The 22,357-nt window shown below is 34.1% G+C and overlaps 1 protein-coding gene across 4 annotated transcripts in view; it reads left to right on the plus strand.

Moving 5' to 3' along the window:
• LOC150075290 (carcinine transporter-like) overlaps window positions 1-13,359 on the plus strand; it is a 150,303-nt gene extending 136,944 nt beyond the window's left edge. For all 4 annotated transcript variants that reach the window (XM_090389242.1, XM_090389243.1, XM_090389241.1 and 1 more), the window contains exon 11: window positions 12,671-13,359. In XM_090389242.1, coding sequence (XP_090245368.1) covers window positions 12,671-12,779 — 109 coding nt within the window. In that variant the 3' untranslated portion in view covers window positions 12,780-13,359. The remainder of the gene's footprint in view (window positions 1-12,670) is intronic.
• Window positions 13,360-22,357: the final 8,998 nt, after the last annotated feature.

The following is a 22,357-nucleotide window of genomic DNA, read 5'->3' on the forward strand; positions in this document are numbered from 1 at the left end:
AAGCACAAATCCAGAAATATACTCAAATTCACCAACTTCTCAGTGAAATGTAACATAATTTCACCGAAACTTCAAAAGAGCTTATTCACGTTCAGTCTGCTAAACAGTTTTGCCATTTTCAGATAATTCAAAATAATGTGAAGAACTAACAGAAAAGTCTGCGTGTGGTGCAGACTCTATCATTATGTCTCTCATACATAACAAGCATCTCTGTTTCACATAATTATAGTCTGTTGCTGTGCTTGGCTGTCCAGAATACAGTTCAATTTTTACACTTTCTCTGCACAATATCTCTACACTTTTATCACACAATTCTTTTGAATTGTGCAATGTGTGAAATTTGTGGTCCTGTAGTAGGCAGTATTCCAATGACACCAAAATTAGAAAAAAAAAAGTTCATAAACCACGTAACTGTTGGGTTTCTTCCAAGAAAATATCCAAAACTGTTAGTTTTTTTTACTGTGCCACTACTGTAATAGCATTTCTGTTTATAGTAAAATCAAATCAAATTTATCATGCACATAGAGATGTACTTGAGTATCCTAATAAAGGTGGGTTAAATTTTATCTGTCATCTTTAAGCAAGATGGCTGCAATTTGACATAAATACCACATATTTAGGATTAAAATAATATATAAATAATATTTTAACAGCACCCAAGCCTACTGCTTTAATCCATACATATAATTGTCTTGTAGAAGTGTGTATTCACAAGCTGATTTGTATGTTGTACAAACTGAAAACCCTGGAATAACTTGTGGGGAAAACTACTTCTGCATAAGATCAGCTAACTGCAGTCTCACTTGAAGAGGAAATTCTTCCAGTTGTTGGTAGGAATCAGATCTAGACCTCTCCAAGTCAGTAGCAAACGGCAATGTATTGTGTCAGCTAAACTGACACAAGAGGACTCTTTGGTGGTGGATGTAAGAGAAGAGTACACCTGCCAGATATGTGTCTGCTATTTTGAACCACTGTCTTTAAACAAGGTAGCTGCTACTTTGTGACTCTGTTTGAAGTTCGATCAAAATGAAATTTATTGGACTTATGAGTGTGTATGAGGTCACAATGCTAGGTTATTTTTATTTTGATCTGCCGTCTTGAAACAATGGTGAACACCTGTTTAGAACACATGTATTTATAGTCTAATCCAAACAAAATTTACAATACTTTTTGATGGAGAAGGGGAGAGTACATTTTTTGATAAGGTTACTTGTCTTTTAATTCTTCATTTTGAAACAAAATGGTTGCCAACTGCAATACATGTGCATTACATGAGTATATTTTATGTGAACATTTATATGTGTAAGCAGGTGGCATGTAATTTATAGTTATACAATAAAATAAAGCATGTTTTGCAAAATACTTTTATATTTCAAAAAATACGAAAAATGTGTTCTTGGTAATTAATACATATATATTATGGAAAAAAAATTATAATCTGCTTCCAGAACCAACGTAAGCAGGGGTTGAGGTGTGGCACCCACACAAAACAGAAGAATGCCACCCCTCTGTGTTACCAGGCAATAGTAGGCGGCAGATGACTCATCAACTGGTGCAATACCACCACTTTGCTTATTGGAGGCTTGAAGTGGTGGAACACATGTTTAGTCCCCAGAGCTAAGTTCCAGTCAACCCTTCCCCATTTCTTCCATCATTCAGTATGACTGATAACTTTTGAGGTTATGAAGAACATCATGGCGAGATCCAATCTTCCTTACATTTCGAGGGTACAGCTCTAAAACAGAGTTCTCAGGCCAGCCACTAGTTAATACAGCGGACCGAACCTGTTGGTATCTCTCTAGGAAGCTTCCAGATCAGCTAGTGTATAATCCTGCTACCTCTACTCTGCCAGATAGTGACTGGAGGGAGTCAGAGTAGTGTGTATGCGGGGGAGGGGGGGCATTGTTGAGGCCATGTTATGTCAAGGATCTAGGTATATTCTTACCATGTGTACACCATATTCAAAAATTTCATTGCTTCATACAGCATGCCCCCCCCCCCCACTTTTTCTTACTATTGAATACATCATGAACTGTCAAACTAATAGAGCAAGCTTATCTGTGAAAAGATCTGAACCACCCAAACTCTTCCTAGTTCATTTCACAAATAGATAGATACGTGGTATCAGTTCTAATCTCAACGATGTCCATTTCCACTTGCAGTCTGCCAAACCCCATGTACTTTTTCTGACAGAATCTCAGTTATTGGTTGATTCAACTACTGCTCATCTCAGTTGCCCAAATTATTCGCTGTATGATTCCTTTGGCCTTACAGATGGTACTTGTGCATATGTCCATTCTGATATTCCCTGTCAGAGACTTGGTAATTTGGAATCTCCTCTTTTCGATCTTCTCTGGCTTAAAATCTCTATAACTCATTCTGTTAAATTCATCTGTTCTCTCTACCATTCTCCCAACTCCACTAATCACTTGGAGCTCTTTGACTTCCTCTCTTTGCAACATTTTCATTTTCTGTCTACACCAAAGCTTGCAACGATTGTAAAGCAGTTATTAATCAGTCCAAACTAGATTTTGAACAGGCTAAGAGTAGAAAACTTGCTTCTTGCCCTAATGGTAGCCGAGCATTCTGGTCTCTTGCCAAAGCTATTGGCCACAACTTTTGCCCATCTCTGCTCCCACCTCTGTCAAAACCAGATGGTTCTGTTGTCACTTCAGCCAAGGATAAAGCTGACCTGCTAGCATCCCATTTTTCTTCCAACTCATGCATTAATGATCTTGGTAAAACACTTCCCACCATGCCTCATTCAATGCTCCCTGTGGTCTTCTGTCAAAAGGATCTGATGGTATTTCTCCACTTGTTCTCAAAACCTGTGCTCTTGAACTTGCTCCTGTTCTTTGCCGCCTTTTTTCACTTTCTTATTCCAAAAGTGTTTTTCCATCTGCTTGGAAATTTGCTCATATCCAACCAGTTCCTAAAAAGGGTGACAAATCACTGCCATCCAACATCCATTTACTGTCCAACTTCAAACTCACAGAATCAACTTTTCATCTTCCTTGTTTATTCATTCATCTGCTGTTTTCTGGAATGACCTTCCTTCATATGCATTTCCTGAAAATTACAGCCTACAGAAGTTCAAGTCTAATGTCAACAAATATCTTCTTTTGTCTTCTCAACCTCCAACCCAAACACTGTTCTAAGTACTATAGGTTCTAATACCTCTCATGTTTGGGGTTTTCATAAAAAAAAAAACTCATTATTTTTCTGTTATATCTCACAAATGACAAAAGGAAACATACCAACATTGGCCAAAGAAATCCCCTATGTATTTCTGCAAAAAATGTAAAGCACGTGTTGCTATTTTTGAAGTGATGAAAATAGAGCATCTAGTGAACAACTGCCAAATTATGATTATTAAAAAAAAAAATTTTTTTTAATTTTTTATAGGCAAATCACTTAAAAAAAAAAGCTTATGTACCTGTTGAATGTTTATTTGCATCCAGAACGAAACTAAAAGTATCAAAATGTATGGTTGATGTATTGGATATGGGGATAGTTAAGTTTCAGACTGATCTGTCTGCCCATACTCAAGGCCACATTATGTCAAGGATCTGGGTATATTCTTACCATGTGTATGCCATATCCAAAAATTTCATTACTTCATACAGCATGTCCCACCCACTTTTTCTTACTGTTGAATACACCATGAATTGTCAAACTAACAGAGCAAGCTTATCTGCGAAAAGATCTAAACCTCCCAAACACTTCCTAATTCATTTCACAAATATACGTGGTCTCAGTTCTAATCTCAATGATGTCCATTTCCACTTGCAGTCTGCCAAACCCATGTACTTTTACTGACAGAATCTGTTATCGGTTGATTCAATTACTGCTCATTTCAGATGCCCAAATTATTCACTGTATGATTCCTTTCACCTCAAAGGTGGTACTTGTGCATATGTCCGTTCTGTTATTCCCTGTCAGAGACTTGGCAATTTGGAATCTCCTCTCTTTGAGCTTCTCTGGTGTAAAATCTCTCTACCTCATTGTGTCAAATTCATCTGTTGTCTCTACCGTTCTCCCAACTCCACTAATCACTTGGAGCCCTTTGACTTCCTCTCTTAACAACTTGACTTTCTCCAGTCCAACTTTCCTAACAGTGAGGTAATTTTCCTAAGTGATTTTAATGTTCACAACTCCAGCTGGCTTCCGTTTTCTAGTCACACCGACCCAGCTGCTCGCGATGCTGAGGCTTTTGCAAATTACTAATGACCTTGCACAGGTTGTTCATTTACCTACAAGAATACCGGACAATCCTAATCATACAGCCAACACGCTTGATCTTTTTCTCACAAATAACCCTTTTAAGTACACGGTCGAAGTGAGAAATCCTTTAGGCACTTCAGATCACAACTTGGTGATTGCCTCTTCTCCAATGGAGCCTTTATCTCATGGCTATTCCCAACCTTGTGTTGTTTGGCATTACAAGAATGCAAAATGGGATGACCTGCGGGATTTCTTTTCTTGTTTTCCTTGGTCGGATTACTGTTTCAAAACTTCTGATGTCAACATTTGCTCAGATCGTGTTAGTGAAATTATTCTTGCAGGAATGGAATCCTTTATCCCACACACCACTTTAAAATCTCATCCTTTATCTAAACCTTGGTTTTCCAATAAATGTGCTAAGGCTGTTCAAGATAAGAATGTTGCATATCGTAATTGGATTGTTTCTAATTCTTCAGTTTCATTTTCTGCCTACACCAAAGCTCGCAACAATTGTAAAGCAGTTATTAATCAGTCCAAACCAGAGTTTGAACAGGCTAAGAGTAGAAAACTTGCTTCTTGCCCTAATGGTAGCCGAGCATTCTGGTCTCTTGCCAAAGCTATTGGCCACAACTTTTGCCCATCTCTGCTCCCACCTCTGTCCAAACCAGATGGTTCTGTTGTCACTTCAGCCAAGGATAAAGCTGACCTGCTAGCATCCCATTTTTCTTCCAACTCATGTATTAATGATCTTGGTAAAACACCTCCCACCATTCCCAACACGCTCCATTCAATGCCTCCTGTGGTCTTCCGTCAAAAGGATGTCAGAAGGATTTTGACAAATCTTGATGCTAAGAAAGCTCAAGGTCCCGATGATATTTCTCCACTTGTTCTCAAAACCTGTGCTCCTGAACTTACTCCTATTCTTTGCTGCCTTTTTTCACTTTCTTATTCCAAAGGTGTTTTTCCTTCTGCTTGGAAATTTGCTCATATCCAGCCAGTTCCTTAAAAGGGTGAAAAATCCCTCCCATCCAATTATCTTCCCATTGCAATTACTTCTACTCTTTCTAAAGTAATGGAGAAATCAATTAACCGCCAACTCTTAAACTACCTAGAAACCTTCCATCTGATCAATGATCGCCAGTATGTATTCCGTCAGTGTCGATCCACTGGTGATATTCTGGCTTATGTTACCCATTTATGGACTAATTCAATGGAAAGGTTCGGTGAAACACAAGTAGTTGCTCTTGACATCTCAAAGGCTTTCGATCCTGTTTGGCATAAAGGTCTTCTAAACAAGCTCCCATCTTATGGTTTGCCAACTGTTTTTTGTAATTGGTTATCCAGTTTTCTCTCTGATCGTTCACTGAGGGTGATGGTAGATGGCTCTCTGTCTTCTAACTTCTCCACCAATGCTGGTGTCCCACAAGGCTCAGTTCTTTCCCCCACTCTTTTCCTCTTGTATATTAATGACCTTCTTCCATTGACTGAAATCCTATCCACAGTTTTGTCAGTGATAGCACATTGCATTTCACTTTCCATTTTGAGAAACCTTGCCCTGCTCAATCAGCTTCAACTTCCTGAAATTCTGCTACCAATTCCTTAAACGTCGATCTTCAGGTAATTCTCCAGTGGGGAAAAGACAACTTAGTTGATTTCAGCCCTTCTAAAACTCAGTCTTGTCTTATATCTCGCAAAAAGGATTCTTCTACTCCTATGCTTATCTTTGGTGACACTCCGATTTCTAGGCAAAATGATATATCTTTTTTGGGGATTACCCTGACTTCTAATCTCTTTTGCCACAAGCACATCACAAATATTGCTTCCTCTGCATCTAAAAAAACTTGGTTTTCTCTTTCGCTCTTGGCATTACTTTTCTTCCAAACAGCTGATCACTCTGTATAAATCGATTAGGTTAATAAAGATTCATCTCTAACAGAGTCTCTCCACTTGCTGTCTCAATTGTACGTCTGTTTCTGCTGCATGCCTCTTCTACAGATACTTCCATGGGCACTGTTCTTCTCAATTGGCTTCTATTATTAGCATTAGCATTAGTAGAAGCATATGATGCAAGAAAGCAAGCTTATGCCGCATCAGCCAAAAAAAAAAACACTTCCATTTTACCCCTTGTCCAGCTGAGCCTTAAATTTATTTAGGCTATCAACTTTCACAACAAGGGATGGAAGTCTGTTCCACCAACCAACTTTTCCGCTCTCTCTTTCCAAACAGTGTGAACACGTGCAGCCACCAGCCAACATCCATTTACTGTCCAACTTCAAACTCACAGAACCAACTTTTCATCTTCCTCGTTTATTCATTCAACTGCCATTTTCTGAAACAACCTTCCTTCATACGTATTTCCTGATAATTACAGTCTACAGAAGTTCAAGTCTAATGTCAACAAATATCTTCTTTCATCTTCTCAACCTTCAACCCAAGCACGGTACTAAGTACTATAGGTTCTAATACCTCTTGTGTTTGGGGTCTACATAAAAAAAAAAAAAATATATATACTTGACTGTGTACAGCTAAGTAATTTATACATATAATATATGGGGATGAAGGGGTTGAAATTTTACCTGAAATTTTTATTATCTCCCATAAACAGCATGAATCAGTATAATTTGCAACCTGCAAGGTTGCAAATAATCAATCACATGACATTATCAAAGTTGAGAATGCAATATGGTGGCAGTTGTCCGCTAACATATGAACAGAAAGCATAGAAAGTTGTGGTTCTCAATAATTTGGCAAGTTGTAGAAGGAAGGGGAGTGTCCCTTGAACAGATTGCAGTGAGGCATGGCCCCATTATTACATACCTGGGAGCAAATGTGTAAGCATGGAATGGTGTTATGTAAATGCTTTGCTGCTAAAAAAAATTCAAAACCAAAAAATATGAAGACTGCTGGCATGGTTGTTGCTTTGGTCTCTAGCACTCTGATGGGCTAATTTGTAATTTTTTTTTCGATTACAGTGTTATAATAAATACCTACTATTATTCTAATTTCCTGACAACAAACCTGAAGGCACCATTGAAGAAAAGCATCCTGAAAAGGTCAAGAAATTTATAGTAAAAAACATTTATTGGATGATTGTTTTCTGCAGCAGCATGTTCGAGAGGCAACCAGAGAAAGTAACACTCTTGATCTGGTTATCAGCAGTGATCATTCGTGTATTAAGAATTTGCAGATAAAGGAACCACTAGGTGGCAGTGATCACAGTGTGCTGAAGTGGGATTTACTCAAAGAGGTAACTACCGTCAGGGGTAAAGGAAAGGGTTTTTGCTTCCGTAAAGGGGAGTACAGTGGTCTCAGACAGTTTTTAAATTCTGTACAGTGGGATCAACTGACGATGTTACAAACAGTAAATTCTAAGTGGGAAGCATTCAAGGAATTAATCGTGGAAGCTACTAGACTTTTCATACCGATTAAGAAATATTGTTCAAGGTTTAGGCCTAAATGGTTATCAAATGAACTAATGAGACTCGTGACAGAGAAGAAAAATGCATGGGATGCATATAAATTATCAGGCGATGCAGAAGCCTGTGGCAGATATAAGCCAGTCTGTAATCAGGTCACAAAGGAGGTTCGGCAGGCGAAGGCGGATTACGAGAAATCTTTGGCAAAAGATGCTAAGAAAAACAGCAAGGATTTCTTTACTTATATAAACTCTAAAAGGAAGGGGATGAATATGATTGGTCCACTTGACATCGATGGTTCGACTGTTGATGATCCTGCTCAGATAGCAAACAAACTGAATGAGTATTTTGCATCTACATTCACACGTGAGGAATTATTACAGTTTGATAATGGAAGAAGGTTATCAAATTGTAGCAGTGTGCTTAATGATTTTGTAATAACTGAGAGCAAAGTGGAGGAGAAATTGTTGAAGTTAAACATAAGAAAGGCACCTGGGGTGGATGGGATCTATCCAGTTATTTTAAAGGAGGCGGCAAAGCAACTAAGCAAACCCTTAGCCATAATTATGAGAGCATCCTTGAACTCAGGGGAGGTTCCCACTGACTGGAGATGTGCAAATGTATCCCCAATTCACAAAGGTGGATCGAAGGGTGACATGAGTAATTACAGACCAGTTAGTTTAACTTCTGTTCCGGGTAAAATAATGGAGTCACTGGTTAAAGATGCATTGCAGAATCATCTAGACAAGACTGCAGCAATAATTCAGACACAGCATGGGTTTGTTAAGGGAAAGTCTTGTCTGACAAATTTGATTGGTTATTATGATGTGGTCACAAAGGAACTGGATGCAAAAAATAATTTTGATATCATATATTTGGATTTCAGGAAAGCTTTTGACACTGTTGCGCATGGAAGACTATTATACAAATTGGAGCAGAATGGTATTAAGGGTAAGTTGCTACAATGGATAAAAGGATGGTTAAGTGGGAGAAGACAGAGGGTGGTAATCAATGGGTGCTGCTCTTCGTGGACTAATGTTATTAGTGGAGTCCCACAGGGTTCGGTGTTGGGTCCACTGTTGTTTTGTGTATTTATCAATGATATTGATGAAGGTATATCAGGCTTAATGTCGAAGTTTGCAGATGACACAAAGGTTGGCAGGGTTGTTAATGACAGTCATGGCAGTGTGCTACTGCAACAGGATCTAGATAATTTGGGCAGATGGGCTAAGAAGTGGCAACTGAAGTTTAACCTTGACAAATGCAAAGTACTGCATATGGGTAGAAGTAACCCCAGAGAAACGTACCAACTGTGTGGTACTACACTTAAGGTGGTAGAAAGTGAAAAAGACCTGGGAGTAATTGTGCAGTCAGATATGAAGTTTTCTGAGCAATGCAGACAGGCTGCTAGGGCAGGTCATGGGGTTTTGTCAATGATATATAGGAATTTTGCTAGCAGGGAAAAGGAGGTGATTGTCCCTCTGTATAAGGCAATGGTCAGGCCACGCCTTGAGTACTGCGTACAGGTCTGGAGGCCTCATTTTAGGAAGGATGTAGATTTGCTTGAGCGTGTACAGAGAAGAGCAACACGATTGGTGAGGGGAATGAAGGGATCCTCTTACCAAGAGAGGCTTAAGTTCTGCAAATTGCAGTGGCTGGAGACTAGGCACCTGCGCGGTGATCTGATTGAGGTCTATAAGGCCTTGAATGGGTTGAGCACGCTGAATTCTGATGGGATCCTTCCACTTGTTCAGATTACGAACCTACGGGGACATAAGTTCAAATTAAGAAAGGACAGATGTAGAATAGATGTGCGGAAATTTGCCTTTAGCCAGCGGGTGGTTAATTGCTGGAACAAACTTCCATCTGTCGTTGTGGAAGTTGATAGGTTAAATAAATTTAAGGAGGAACTGGACAGGCATTTGGAGGGAATGGTGTGATTTTTTTTTTTTTTGGCTGATGCTGCATAAGCTCCTACACTTGCTTTCTTGCATCACGTGCCACTACTACTACTACTATTTGGCTGTATTGAAGCTTTTTTAATTTAGAATTTACAATTAGAATAACAGCATTATTAGCATGCCCTTAGAGAATTCATCAGTAAGTTCTATACTGTCAATAAATAAATAAATTTGTTTTTGTACTCTGTATGGCCAAAGAAGTTTAATTTTGCTGTAGTTGTTTTATTACATTGCTGTACCTGGCTAATGGCTAAGGATGGATTGTGGACTTTTTGTGGCACAATATGGACTCCATTTCAACATGCACACCAGCGTCTGTGTACATTATAAGACCAACACTCTGAGATGGGATGGGATGAGATGAGAGCCTAACCCCATCCACCCCTCATACAATATACATTCAGATTTCCATTCTTCAGATATTAAAAGAATTTTTGGAAAAACAGAAGTTTGACGGCAACATAGCAGCAAATTTCTAGTAAACAAGTTGTCAAGAATTTTGTCTTGTGGGGATGCTGTTATTTCTACAGTGATGGGATGTGTGTACATGTAGAGAAACAATATGTTGAGAAGACTGTCTAATGTGAAACTAAACTATTTGACACACAATGTTTAAAAATACAGGTAAAATTTGACCCCTATATATATAGACCTTACCTATTTTGTACAAGGTGCTAAAGTCTCAAGGGCAGCATTGGCCTTTGCATGATGAACAAGAAGAAAGTATCACGCATCATACCTTATCTTCAGTAACATTTATACCATTATTTAGAACGTCATTTACATTTTCCTGTGCAATTAAATTAGATTAGTAGTTTTCTACCGTAATCTTGGAGATATAACTATGTTTTATCTTTTTAATTAAGATTACCAATTTCTATATTATGAATGGCCCTTCAGTATAGTTGATCTGTAGTGATGTCTGAGTTAATTGCAATGCTTAGCATTGTATTACTTAATATATAAGCTTGCCATAGACCAGACTATGAAGTTTTATAACATTAAAAATTTTATAATTTTAAGTAAATTAATGATTAGGATAATGCAGACTTATCTGTAGTGTCTAAGAACTACATGTATCCAAAAATTAAGTTAACTATAATATTTGAAAAATCAAGAAAAATGTGTTGCTAGAATTCTGTGAAATATTTTTTGGAAAAGAGTAGTACTAATTATTTTATTAGTAAGAGAAGGAAGAGTGTTTTGTGGAAGAGCATCAGCCTCAACTACATTGAGTTTGAAAATAAATATACCTCTATTTTCATGAATCATTATCATGATTATCCAGAAATATGAGGGCCAGCATGATCAACCTTGACATCTGAAAAATGCTCACAACACTATTTGCAAAACTGATAAGACCTTGTGATGATAAATCTCATTTTCCTACACAACTGAATTTTAGCATTTGAAGGTGATGTGCCCAAATTTGTTCCTCTGTTTAACATATTCCAGTCAAGAGATGTTATTAGCCTCTCCTGTGGTTGTGCTGGAGTATAAACATATATTTTTTTTAACTTCTAAGGAATATCCTCAGTTTGAAGGAATTCATCAAACAGCTTAGCCCAATGCCAATGGACATTATCATCCATGAAAATGAATCCAGGGCCTGTGATACCCAAAAACTCACATAGGACTTGAGAATCTCATCTCTGTATTTCTGAACACCCAAAGTAGATGCCTCTGAAAGTATCTTTCCAGACCCCTATTAATGGCGAAGGATGGGTGAGCCACTGATCTGTTATCACTTAGCTGTTATTTTTTAAATAACAGCTAAGCCCAAGACCCAGGAAAGATGTCTCCCAACCCAGCCCCTCTTTCAATATCACCACAGCAGAAACTTGTTCTACATTTTTTTAATATAAGAACACATCAAGAATTAGTGTTGAGAACAGATCTTGACACCTATCTGTAAACAGAACACTAACACATTGGTCTTGGCTTCAGAAATACTTTCTGCATCAAGTCTGACTAGCTCCCTTGTGGGAAGAGAACAGAAAGCATAGGAATCCCCTTTCTGAGGCCTTCCCTATGCCACTTCATTTTTATGCCAGATAGTGGCCACCCTAGCATGTTGGGCTCTTGGCTGACATTGGACTTGCCTTTGATCCACCTCTCCTATTGCATGATGTTATAATCCTTAAATTACCATCCTTGAATCAAGTATGATTGTTCTGTTTGCACCACTCCACATCTTCCAGATGCCTTCATTGCATTTCACAAGAAGAGAAATCTTAAAATGACATGCATTGTTACTGTGTTAGATTGGAAATGAGGTGTGCTGTTATAGCATGCACTTTTATAGCTTGCTCGATTATTTTAAAGCTTAAATCATATCTTGATGTATTCAGGTTCACAATATGAACTGAATACAACAGGATAAGAATGAGACAGGGTGTTAAATTCTGTATAACAATTTATGGATTTACATTTTAAAAAAAAATAATAAAATAATAATAAAAACATGGCTGCATTGTTACTGTGTTAGATTGTAAAGAGTTGTGCTGTTATACATGCACTTTTATAGCTTGCTCGATTTGCATGTTCCAAAACTTAAATCATATCTTGATGTTGTATTCAGGTTCACAATATGAACTGAATACAACAGGATAAGAATGAGACAGGGGGCATTTAAATTCTGTATAACAAATTATGCATTTACATTTAAAAATAAAAAATAATAATAATAAAAAAAAACATGGCTGCAACTTAACTTTTGGGTGCTAATGCATGTTATAGTGTTAAGAAAGCTAGGCTCCATCAAAGTTGCCATTTTTGATAAAACAATGTTTCTTTTAACACATTTTTTTTTTTTTTAAATATCCAACTTTTTATCCATCCACCCCATATATCATTATTTTGTAATTTTAAAGGTTTTTAAAAATACAGTACTTTGAAAAGAATAATAATGGTTGTTTCAGCATGTTACTGATATAACTGCAAATTCAGCCTTCTTACTTATTTGACAATCAACGACATAATTTTAATCCATACATAGAAAAATTTAACAATTTATATATATAAAGTGCAACAGAATAATTTTAAACTTTGGACTTTATTTTTTTTAAGGAAGAAGAAAAAGCCTATGCAGAATTTTATAGATGTGAGGAAACAAACTACAGAAGTGAAAAGTAAAGAAAGTAGTGAACAGGTAGAACTAATTACAACTTGCGTGTAATATTACATTCCTCAATAAAGTTAAAATTGTGTGTGTAAATATACACATACACACACACACACACATGTAAACCACTAAAAATTAACTAGTAGAGTACATTGAAGAAAAAGAACTGATTCCTTTGTAGAAAAGAAAATAAAGCGAAGAGGATTTGGAACAGCAAAATATTTTAACAAAAATTGAGCTGAATGCTATTGCACAGCACAATATTTAGTACCAAGATGACAAATGTACTACTATTTATTATGTAATTTTCGAATTTTAGATGTTTTTTATAAATAGTGGCAATGATGTCATTATGTAAAGCATATGGTGAACATCTTGTGGGCACACTATATTCGTCCATCTCTTGTCTTTCACTGCTGTAGTAACCATTTATTATTAATTAGTATTGTTATTGTGCAGCCTGTGATAACTATAGTAATAATAGGCTGCACAATAACAATGATCTGATTACTATGGCAATTACCCCTGTACATTTATGTATGAAAATAATAGTTGGGTAAAGCTAAACTTATAGAGGTGTGTACATAATCAGAAGAAAATCAATTGGAAGAAACTAAATGAATTGTAAACTTTTCCCCCCCAAATAATACATAGTCTTTTTCATAACCAGCTATACACAAAGTTATAATAAACAATAATCCTTAATATATAAATAATATTGAAAAATATAATTTGACAGATTCGTTTTATATGCTTAAAACAATATAAAACAATTCGTTTTATATGCATAAAAAACCTGCAAAAAATTCAACTTTAACTATGAAATTTGAAACATTAACATTATGAAACATCATGAAATATTAACTATGAAAGTATACTTATTTCATATTCTCTCCCAGGCACAAATCTTTGCCTAGATATAGTTTAAAACTTCCCCTAGATATAATTTAAAAATAGCCATTAAAAGAAAAGAAATGGTGATATCCATAGCATTATAAAGGAGGTGGTTAAGCCTATATATATATATAGTGAGTCACCTCCTCACTTCCAAAGGACCCTTCATTAAGAATATTTCCTTTTCAGTGCTTGTACTTGAAGATGTTCAAAGGATAAATTGAATTTAAGAGTGGCTCTTTTTTATGCTATGCAAATGTGCTACTTCCTTTTGCAGGGACCAAAAATCTGATGACAAAAGGACAGCTTATGAAGAGAACCTCAAGTGTAAAGAAAAACAAAGTGAAAAAGTAGGAAATTAACCTCCCCTCTCCTGATTACCACCACAGCATTGAATTTTGAAATGATTAGAATAAGTAAGGAGAAAAAAAGAATTAAAAAAAATGGTGGTAGTGGCAAATGATACAAGAAAGCAAGCTTATATAGCATCAGCCAAAATGTTCCAACAATCAACCACTCACTGGCTGAAGGCAAACTTCCACACATCTATCTTGCAACAATCCTCAGCTTAAATTTACACCCCCTTGTGTGTGTAGTCTCAGCAAGTGAAGAATGCCATTTGCATTTAGCTTACTCAATCCATTCAAGGCCTTATACACCTCAATCAGATCATCCCACAAGTGCCTAATCTCCAAAACTGAAGCCTTTTTAGGTAAGAATACCCTTTTGTTCCCTTTACCAATCTGATTATCCTTCTCTGCACCTGTTCCAGCAGATCTACATCCTTCCTAAAGTGAGACCTCCAGACCTGTATACAATACTCAAGATGCGGCCTAACCACTGCCTTGTACGAAGGGATAATCACCTCCTTATCCACGCTAGTAAAGTTTCTGTATATCATTGATAAAATCCCATGAGCTATTCTGACAGAATATCTGCACTGCTCAGGGAATTTCATATCTGACTGCACAATTACCCCCAGGTCTTTTTCATTTTCCACTACCCTGAGTGTAGTATCACACAGTTGATAAGTTACTCTGGGATTACTGCTATCCATATTCAGTACATTGCATTTATCAATGTTAAACTTCAACTACCATTTCTCAGCCCATTGACCAAATTTTCCTAGATTTTGTTGCAGTAGCTCACCCTGATTAAGGCATTAACTACCCTGCCAACCTCTATATCATCTGCAACCTTTGACATTAAGCCAGATATACTTTGATCAATATCATTAATAAATATTGAAAACAACAATGGGGCCCAGCACTGAAGCAATGTGGTTGTAATTTTGACCTATTTTTTTGTTGCTAAATCTCTCAAGTTCCTTAATAATATCAATTTGATTATATCGCATTCTTCCTGTTTTTCTGCCCATTTCAATGCTGTTTCTTTTCGTTGACATTTTACCGTAAAAAAACTGAAAAAAAAATAATAATAATAAATCGCAGAGTTTTGGGCTGTATTATTCTTACTGAATCTGGAGCTAAACTAAACATAATATGAAATGAAGAAAACAAAATATGTCATGAAAAATTGGGTTCACTGAAGCAAATGACTAAACTATCACTCATGGTTTCCAAGAAAACCCATCAATCCTAATCCAACATTTCCCCAGATATACTACATAAAAAACAGACAGAAATACTCTCATATATAATAAACATTTGTCTTGAATACTACCATTAATAAAAAAGAAGAAAAATCAGCCTTTCAATTCCAGATAACTGACATTATCTGGAATGAGACTAAGTTCATTCTGTAAGTGTGATACTGAAGAAGTGAAAAGAGAATGTTCTTCTTTGAGGATATGTTTAAAGTCAGAAGATGGCTATGCTACTGGTTTTTTGTTGTGAATTTCTCATTTCTCTAATTCTTTCATTTTGTTTTCTTGGAAACAACAATTTTTAAGGTATCTAGAAAGAGTTTTAGCAAGGTTTAAGTCACAGTTTGTGTTTTGAACAGAATGTTAGATAAGCTTACTTTTGTAGTTAAAACTGAATTTTTGCAGGCCCTTTTACATACATGACATTAGAATTTTTTGTTTGAAGAAGGTTAATTCTCTGTGTATAGTTAAGATTTATATTGTAATGTACAGATGCATTAATTATTTTGGTATGAAACTACCTTAATTGTTTTTCAAAACAATGGTAATTAACAATTAGGTTATTTTTCTAATTGAGCATATCCAAGATCTGCTTTCCCCTAAATAAAGTTTAGTATTAACCTATGAGGTCACTGTGTTATAGAAATAGCTGCTGGAACAGTATGCTTATGTGCCCCTAAGGTGTTCTATGTTATATACACATAGAATATATATACACACATATATATATACATATATATACAAAGTAGCAATGAACTCGTTTGGAAGTTTTGTACACTATTATGGAGTAAATTTTTCTGTTTTGTTTTTATTTGTATTTACATCTACTTTTTATACAGAATATATGTATATTTTTACATTATTTTTACTTTTAAACATTTATTTGACAAAACTTTTTTTATTTCATCTTTCAGGGATAATTATATGATACAGTAGTGCCTTGACATTAAGAGAACCAATTCTTTTTAATGAACATTCTCATTAACAAGGCTGGTTTAAGTCTCTTAATCATAAATCTAAATAAGCTGCAGGAATTAAGATGACCAGGCAGTGTTACTTTATGCTAGTAATGGGCATAATTGAATAATCAATAATCAAGAGATTTCAATAATCAAATTATTTCACTTGATTATATCATCATTTTATGATTATTTCATTAGATTATATCATTTGAATGATATAATTCAAATGATTTGTCATAATCAAATGAATCATTCAAATGATATGAGAATAAATGAAATAATTGAATAATTATACTGTAATCAATTTTTACCCCTTGATTATGCCCATCATTACTTTATACTGATTTGCAGCATTGTCATTTAACTTTCTGAGAGAAACTAGGTTATTCATTTCTCATATCCTTCCTCTCCATCCATAAAGTTTTTACCTAACCCATGTAATTTTATCTCTCTAACTTGTTTTCAGAGTAAATATTTCTGACTAGAGCTATATTTCTGACCAGTACATTTTGAAGTATTTTGATGAGTAGTAATCTTCAGTAATAAATTATGTAATAAATAAAAAATTATAAAGATAAATTATATGCTGTTGAATGATTCTGGTAGCATATGGTAAGGATAGCTGACATAAATCCTTGCTGTAACAGGATGTGAGATCATGCATTTGTTTTTGTAGTTATTGTTTCGGCTCTAATCATACAGTAAATTTAATCTTCAACAGTAATTTAGTTAATTTGTTTAAGAAGACAACATAGAAGCTGCCACAATTTAAGGCTTTATATATTCTAAAATAATGAATTGATAGACTTAATGCTACTAATTCATTAAGATTTAATAATCAGAAGTAAATATATATGATAAAAACAATATTTCTTAATTCTGAGAATTACTAAATTATTTTTTTGGTAAAACCAATTTTATTTACAGTACTTGCTTTCAACTTATTTAAATTTGAAGTGTTTGCTATAACTAAAGCAGTTTAAAAGAAATGAAATTAAAATTCCTAAACGAATGAGCACATAAAATTATAATATTGTTTGGTATTATCAAAACGATGAAACAAATTGAAAGACACTGGAACTAAAAGTTTGACAGAACATTCATCTTTAGCCAATGAACTAGCTCTAAGACTGAAGATAACAGTTCTATTGAAAACTTTTAGTTACAGTTCCCACAAGCTTTCAGTGTTTATGTATATTTGTGCTAACCAAGCAAAGTTGTGCACATTCCTTTGGATATTTCTGTTTCTTACATCCAGTTGCATTTCACTTTTTTTAAAATCACATAACTATCATACACACTTCATATTTAAATGCACTGAAGACAAGTATCTTAAATAAAATGGGTCTTACTATAAATTACTTAGATGAATGCTTTACAATGATACCGATTTCTGTTGTCTTAGTTCTGAGAATTACTTGAAACATGGAATGTATCGCTAATAACTTTTCATTGAAATGTTACTGAATTATAATAATTACTTTGAAACTGTAATAAATGTCATTTCATTTTGACCGGAGGAAAATAAAGTTTTACTTTTCATAAAGAAAAAGAAACAAGTCTTTTCATTCAAATTTAATACCAAAATACATTAATTCCTCTAATTAGAATCACTATAAATTTATTATTTATTACTAATTTATAATTTTAAAAATATGTAAGAGAAAAGAGGAATTTTAGGGTTATATATGTTTACAACATCACTATTAACAGTTAATTCTGTTGCATGCAATACTGTTGAAGTTTCAAATAAACCTTTGTTGTCTAACCTATGATTTTTGTATCATTTTCAGATTAGCTTTACTAAAGACAAAATATATTGATAACCATTTTACAAAATATTTTAGCAACTTTTTAAAATGAAATGAGCAATTATACCATTCAATTTGACAGATTGTTTAACAACTATTAGGACAACCCTCCAAATCACTCAAGTGACATTTTACATATTTGTATTTATTTGTATAGGGTGATTCAAAATTTGCCAAACCCAAATATTAATAATTAAATTTATTAATTCTTTATTATTGAGATCCTATAATCAAGTAATTAGAATAATTATAATGATAATAAGTAATTATACAAATTATGTTGAAAATGCACAAACTTTTCCTCATATGTGATATCATCTTTTCTTTTTATTATATTCTTTAAGTTTGTGCATTACATGAATATGATGGGGACAGAGGCCTAACATTTTAACAGCCCTTTCTGTATTTGAATAAGATTCCCATTTATGATACAAGTCTTCTCAGTGATAGTTGACAGCAATAAACATTGATTAACATCTTCAAAAGAATTGTATATGGTTACTGAAATAAGAGAAATTAGCTCTTCCATTCTGAATTGCGCAAATTTTGAATTTCCCTGTATATCATTTATAGCCACCCCAAGAACATTTAGATGAAGAATATTTTTTTATTAGTAAATGTCAGTTTTCTATATTAAAAGGAGTGAGAGACTATAAAAATTAAAGAGCAGATCACTACAAAAGTCATAAATAACTTTATTTTCCTCTCATTAAAAAATATAAAAATGTATTAAAAGAATTACATGATGGTTTAAAGTATTTTACAATGGCTATAGATAAATAAAATATTTCATTTATAACATTAAAAATTTTAAGCAATTCCTAACTTCTATACATCATATCAAAGCTGCACATACATTAGCTGCAATTATTAAAAATACAACTTGCATATAAAGTATTCTAACATAGTGGTTCCCAAACCTTCAGGCTTGTAGACCAGTAAAATTCCAATTAAGGTTTTGGAGACTGTTCAAACTATTCACATGAATAGTTTGATAACTTGCTTTCTTTCTGCCAGTTTTAAATCAACGGTATACAATTATTATTTTTCTGTTTTGTGGACTGGCAGAAATTGAGTCACAGATGGCACTGGTCAAGAGACCAACGATTGGGAACTACTTCTCTAATGGATATAAAAATATATCAGTTGGCTGTAACTCAAACTTATTTTTGTATAAAATATAAACAGTACTAATACATCCTTCTCTGAAAGACTCTTTGTCAAAATTCAGGTACATTCAAACAATGAAATCTTACTAAAATTTGTATGCAATAGAAAAACATACATTGATATAAGGTAACTGTATGAACATTTCACTGTACATTACTTGTCTAATTCTCATAAATCAAGTCTCACTTTTCACATATCATATTCGTAGAAAAACAAAAGCAAATGTGCTGGCAAAAATGTCAGAAAAATAAATTAACTGAAATCAAGAACATTCTTTCATCTGGATATTTCATATAATATGGGATCTTTGGAAACTTTGTACTAACTTCAATTCAGCAACAAACAGCCCAGATGACACAAACTACTCAGTGATAATCTAATTTTGTTCAAAGATGAAAAGCTATCAACTTGTGGTTAAACAGGTTAGGTTAGAGAAAAGTTGTTTCAGAAAAGTGCCACGGCAACTAAGGCTGGAAGGCATTACAATATATGTTTATAAATATAAGGAATAAAAAAACTTGAGTTGCAGAGAGAGAGAGAGAGAGAGAGAAACCTTACACTTCTGCTCAAGGTTAACTCAGCCACCGCTTGAAAGTTTCTTGAAAAGTTTCTACCATCACCAATAGGATCAGACTCATGCCTTTTCACATGGGAAGCAAATAGCATAGACTATACAACATGGAGGACTGTTTGATATGCCTGATGAGAGACATCACAGACTAGATGCAAGTGCTGGCTGAGAATATAGGCTCTCACCATAGTCACAGACCAATTCCCAAACCTACACAGTTAATCCCAGTATTAATGGAATGAAGTGCATAAGACTTGTACATAGGAGGGGTACCAATATAATGCATTTTGTATAACTTCATATCTTTATATTTTTGCTATCTTTGTGTGTTGTTTTTCTATAAAACAAAAATATACTGTATTTTTATTGTGATAAGCTTATATTAACACTATAAACATATTACATGTAAATAATAACATGAAAATAACATATACAACTGTAAATCTTATAAATGTTAACTTAACACTCACTGTCTGTTTCAGATTACAAAAATTAAGAAATACAGCTTATAAAAATGGAAAAATGATTATTTCAATAAGAACATTTATTTTAGAAATATTTTTTAAATGGCATAAATTTACATCTTATTTCATTTTTAAATTTAAAAAAATATATTGCACAATTATAGAACTGGGCAATTTCACTTCTGAAACTAGCTGCACAAAAAAAAAATATATATTTAGATACCAGAAAAATTTAAGTAATCGAAGCAATAAAAAAAAAAAAATATATATAGATATATATAAAATTAGTAAATATAAATGGTCTACTGAAAACATGGCAGCTTTGTATCTAATATGTTCAACTGTTATGAAAATTATTAGCAATTATAATACTATCATATATATTCATATTAACCCTTTCAGTGGTGGGTCCTCTACAATGATTTTTTTGTAACAGTGAACTCTGGAGAGTAGTTTTTTTTTTTTTTTTTTTTTGTAGAATTTTGAAATTTTGTAAAAATGAAAACTTGGTACATAAATACATTTAAATATTATAAATATTAACATGTTCTTATTCTGACTTTATTATACCTAACACTACAGTAAAATTGTCAAAAATCAAATCAATTTTAAAAAAATCAACTTTCCTTTTTGAAGCAACAGTATACAGTAATACTCAAATACAGTAATACTCTATGTATTACTTTATTTGGGCGCCTCCATAGCCAGGTGGGAAGGAGCAGCAGTGCATAGCACACGCTTCTTGATTAGAACGGGGTTCGAGCCCGTCACCACCAAATATGGAAGATGCGGAAAGGTCAGGGAATGACCACCGCATATCCTGGAGCAATATGGCCTTAGTTGCTAATGCTCCTAAAAACCAAATAACAAAACAAACAAAACAAAAAACTTTATTTGGTTTTATGATAATGTAATCATATTCAATAGATCTTCAGTTTTACTGTGTCTACAATTGGTTGTAAATATAAATAAGAGATGGCAGCACTTATACTAGAAAAATGAAGCCAATTTTTATATGTTATAGGAACATACTATCTCAAGTAACCTTCAAAACGTAGATATTACATACTCCCCATAGAGCCCATGCATGAAAATTGTAGATCTTTGTATGTAGCACTGAAAGTGTTAATGACAATAGGAAGCTACACAAACAAGAATGCATCATATAAGCTGTAAACACAGGGCATGGAAGGATTCATTTATTATAATGTTTAGTGTGCAGGTGAGTACAATGGATAATTAACATGCATTATGATACAGTTATTTGTCTGAAGTGGAGTTGGTTTATAAGGGTCTAAAGTTCATTTGTAGAGTACATTGGTTGTTATGCAGAGTAAGTAGCCATGCTTTGTGATACAATGTGATTCAAGCAATATGTAAACCACAGTATATTTTAAGTTTTATTTCTATTATAAACATAATTATAGTGTAAATCACAATAAATGTTAAAAGTGTCCTCCAACCCAAATGTAAGCAAAAACTCTCTTCGTCATGATTGATGTGATTTGACATAAGTTTGTTATTGTTGAAATTTAATTCTTCCAATATGTGAAGACTGTTAGCATAAGCCATTCATTTTAAAGGAGTCTGAAGGTTAAAAATCTAGAAATTATGGATGTTTAATTATGGACATGTTCCAAGAAAATATTAACTGCCTTCAACGTAAAAAAAAAAAAAAAGCAATAATTTATAAAAACAGGAACTCCCAACCTATGTAATACTCGACTTACACAAATTCGAATTTATATAAGTTTTTGTCGGCCGGTGCAAACAGAAAACAATATGGAAATGTATTCTGCATCTGTAGGGATAAATGGATGTATTGTGAAAATATCGTAATGTGAACGCAATAACATTGTTTTTTTTTTAAATTTGTTCCAAGTCCTTGGAAGTTAAATTTCCCTATATTACTATACTATTTATCTCTCAAAAGGTCATTTTTATAATGGAAATTGCACTACACTTTCATCGTTATATGTTCTGTTATAAGAATCAATTTTGAACGCCTTTGTGATATTTTTCTAAAGCACATTTCTGGAGGTCACAACAATAAAAACAATTTGCACTTTCCGGTTTATTGGAATTTTAGTGCATCTAATTATAAACGGGTACTAAACTTGATCTTATTGCATTTGCAATAATACCGATAACTGC

Source organism: Mastigoproctus giganteus, chromosome 14, assembly GCF_048544385.1.
Source record: "Mastigoproctus giganteus isolate SK-2022 chromosome 14, ASM4854438v1, whole genome shotgun sequence".
Taxonomy (NCBI): Eukaryota; Metazoa; Arthropoda; class Arachnida; order Uropygi; family Thelyphonidae; genus Mastigoproctus; species Mastigoproctus giganteus.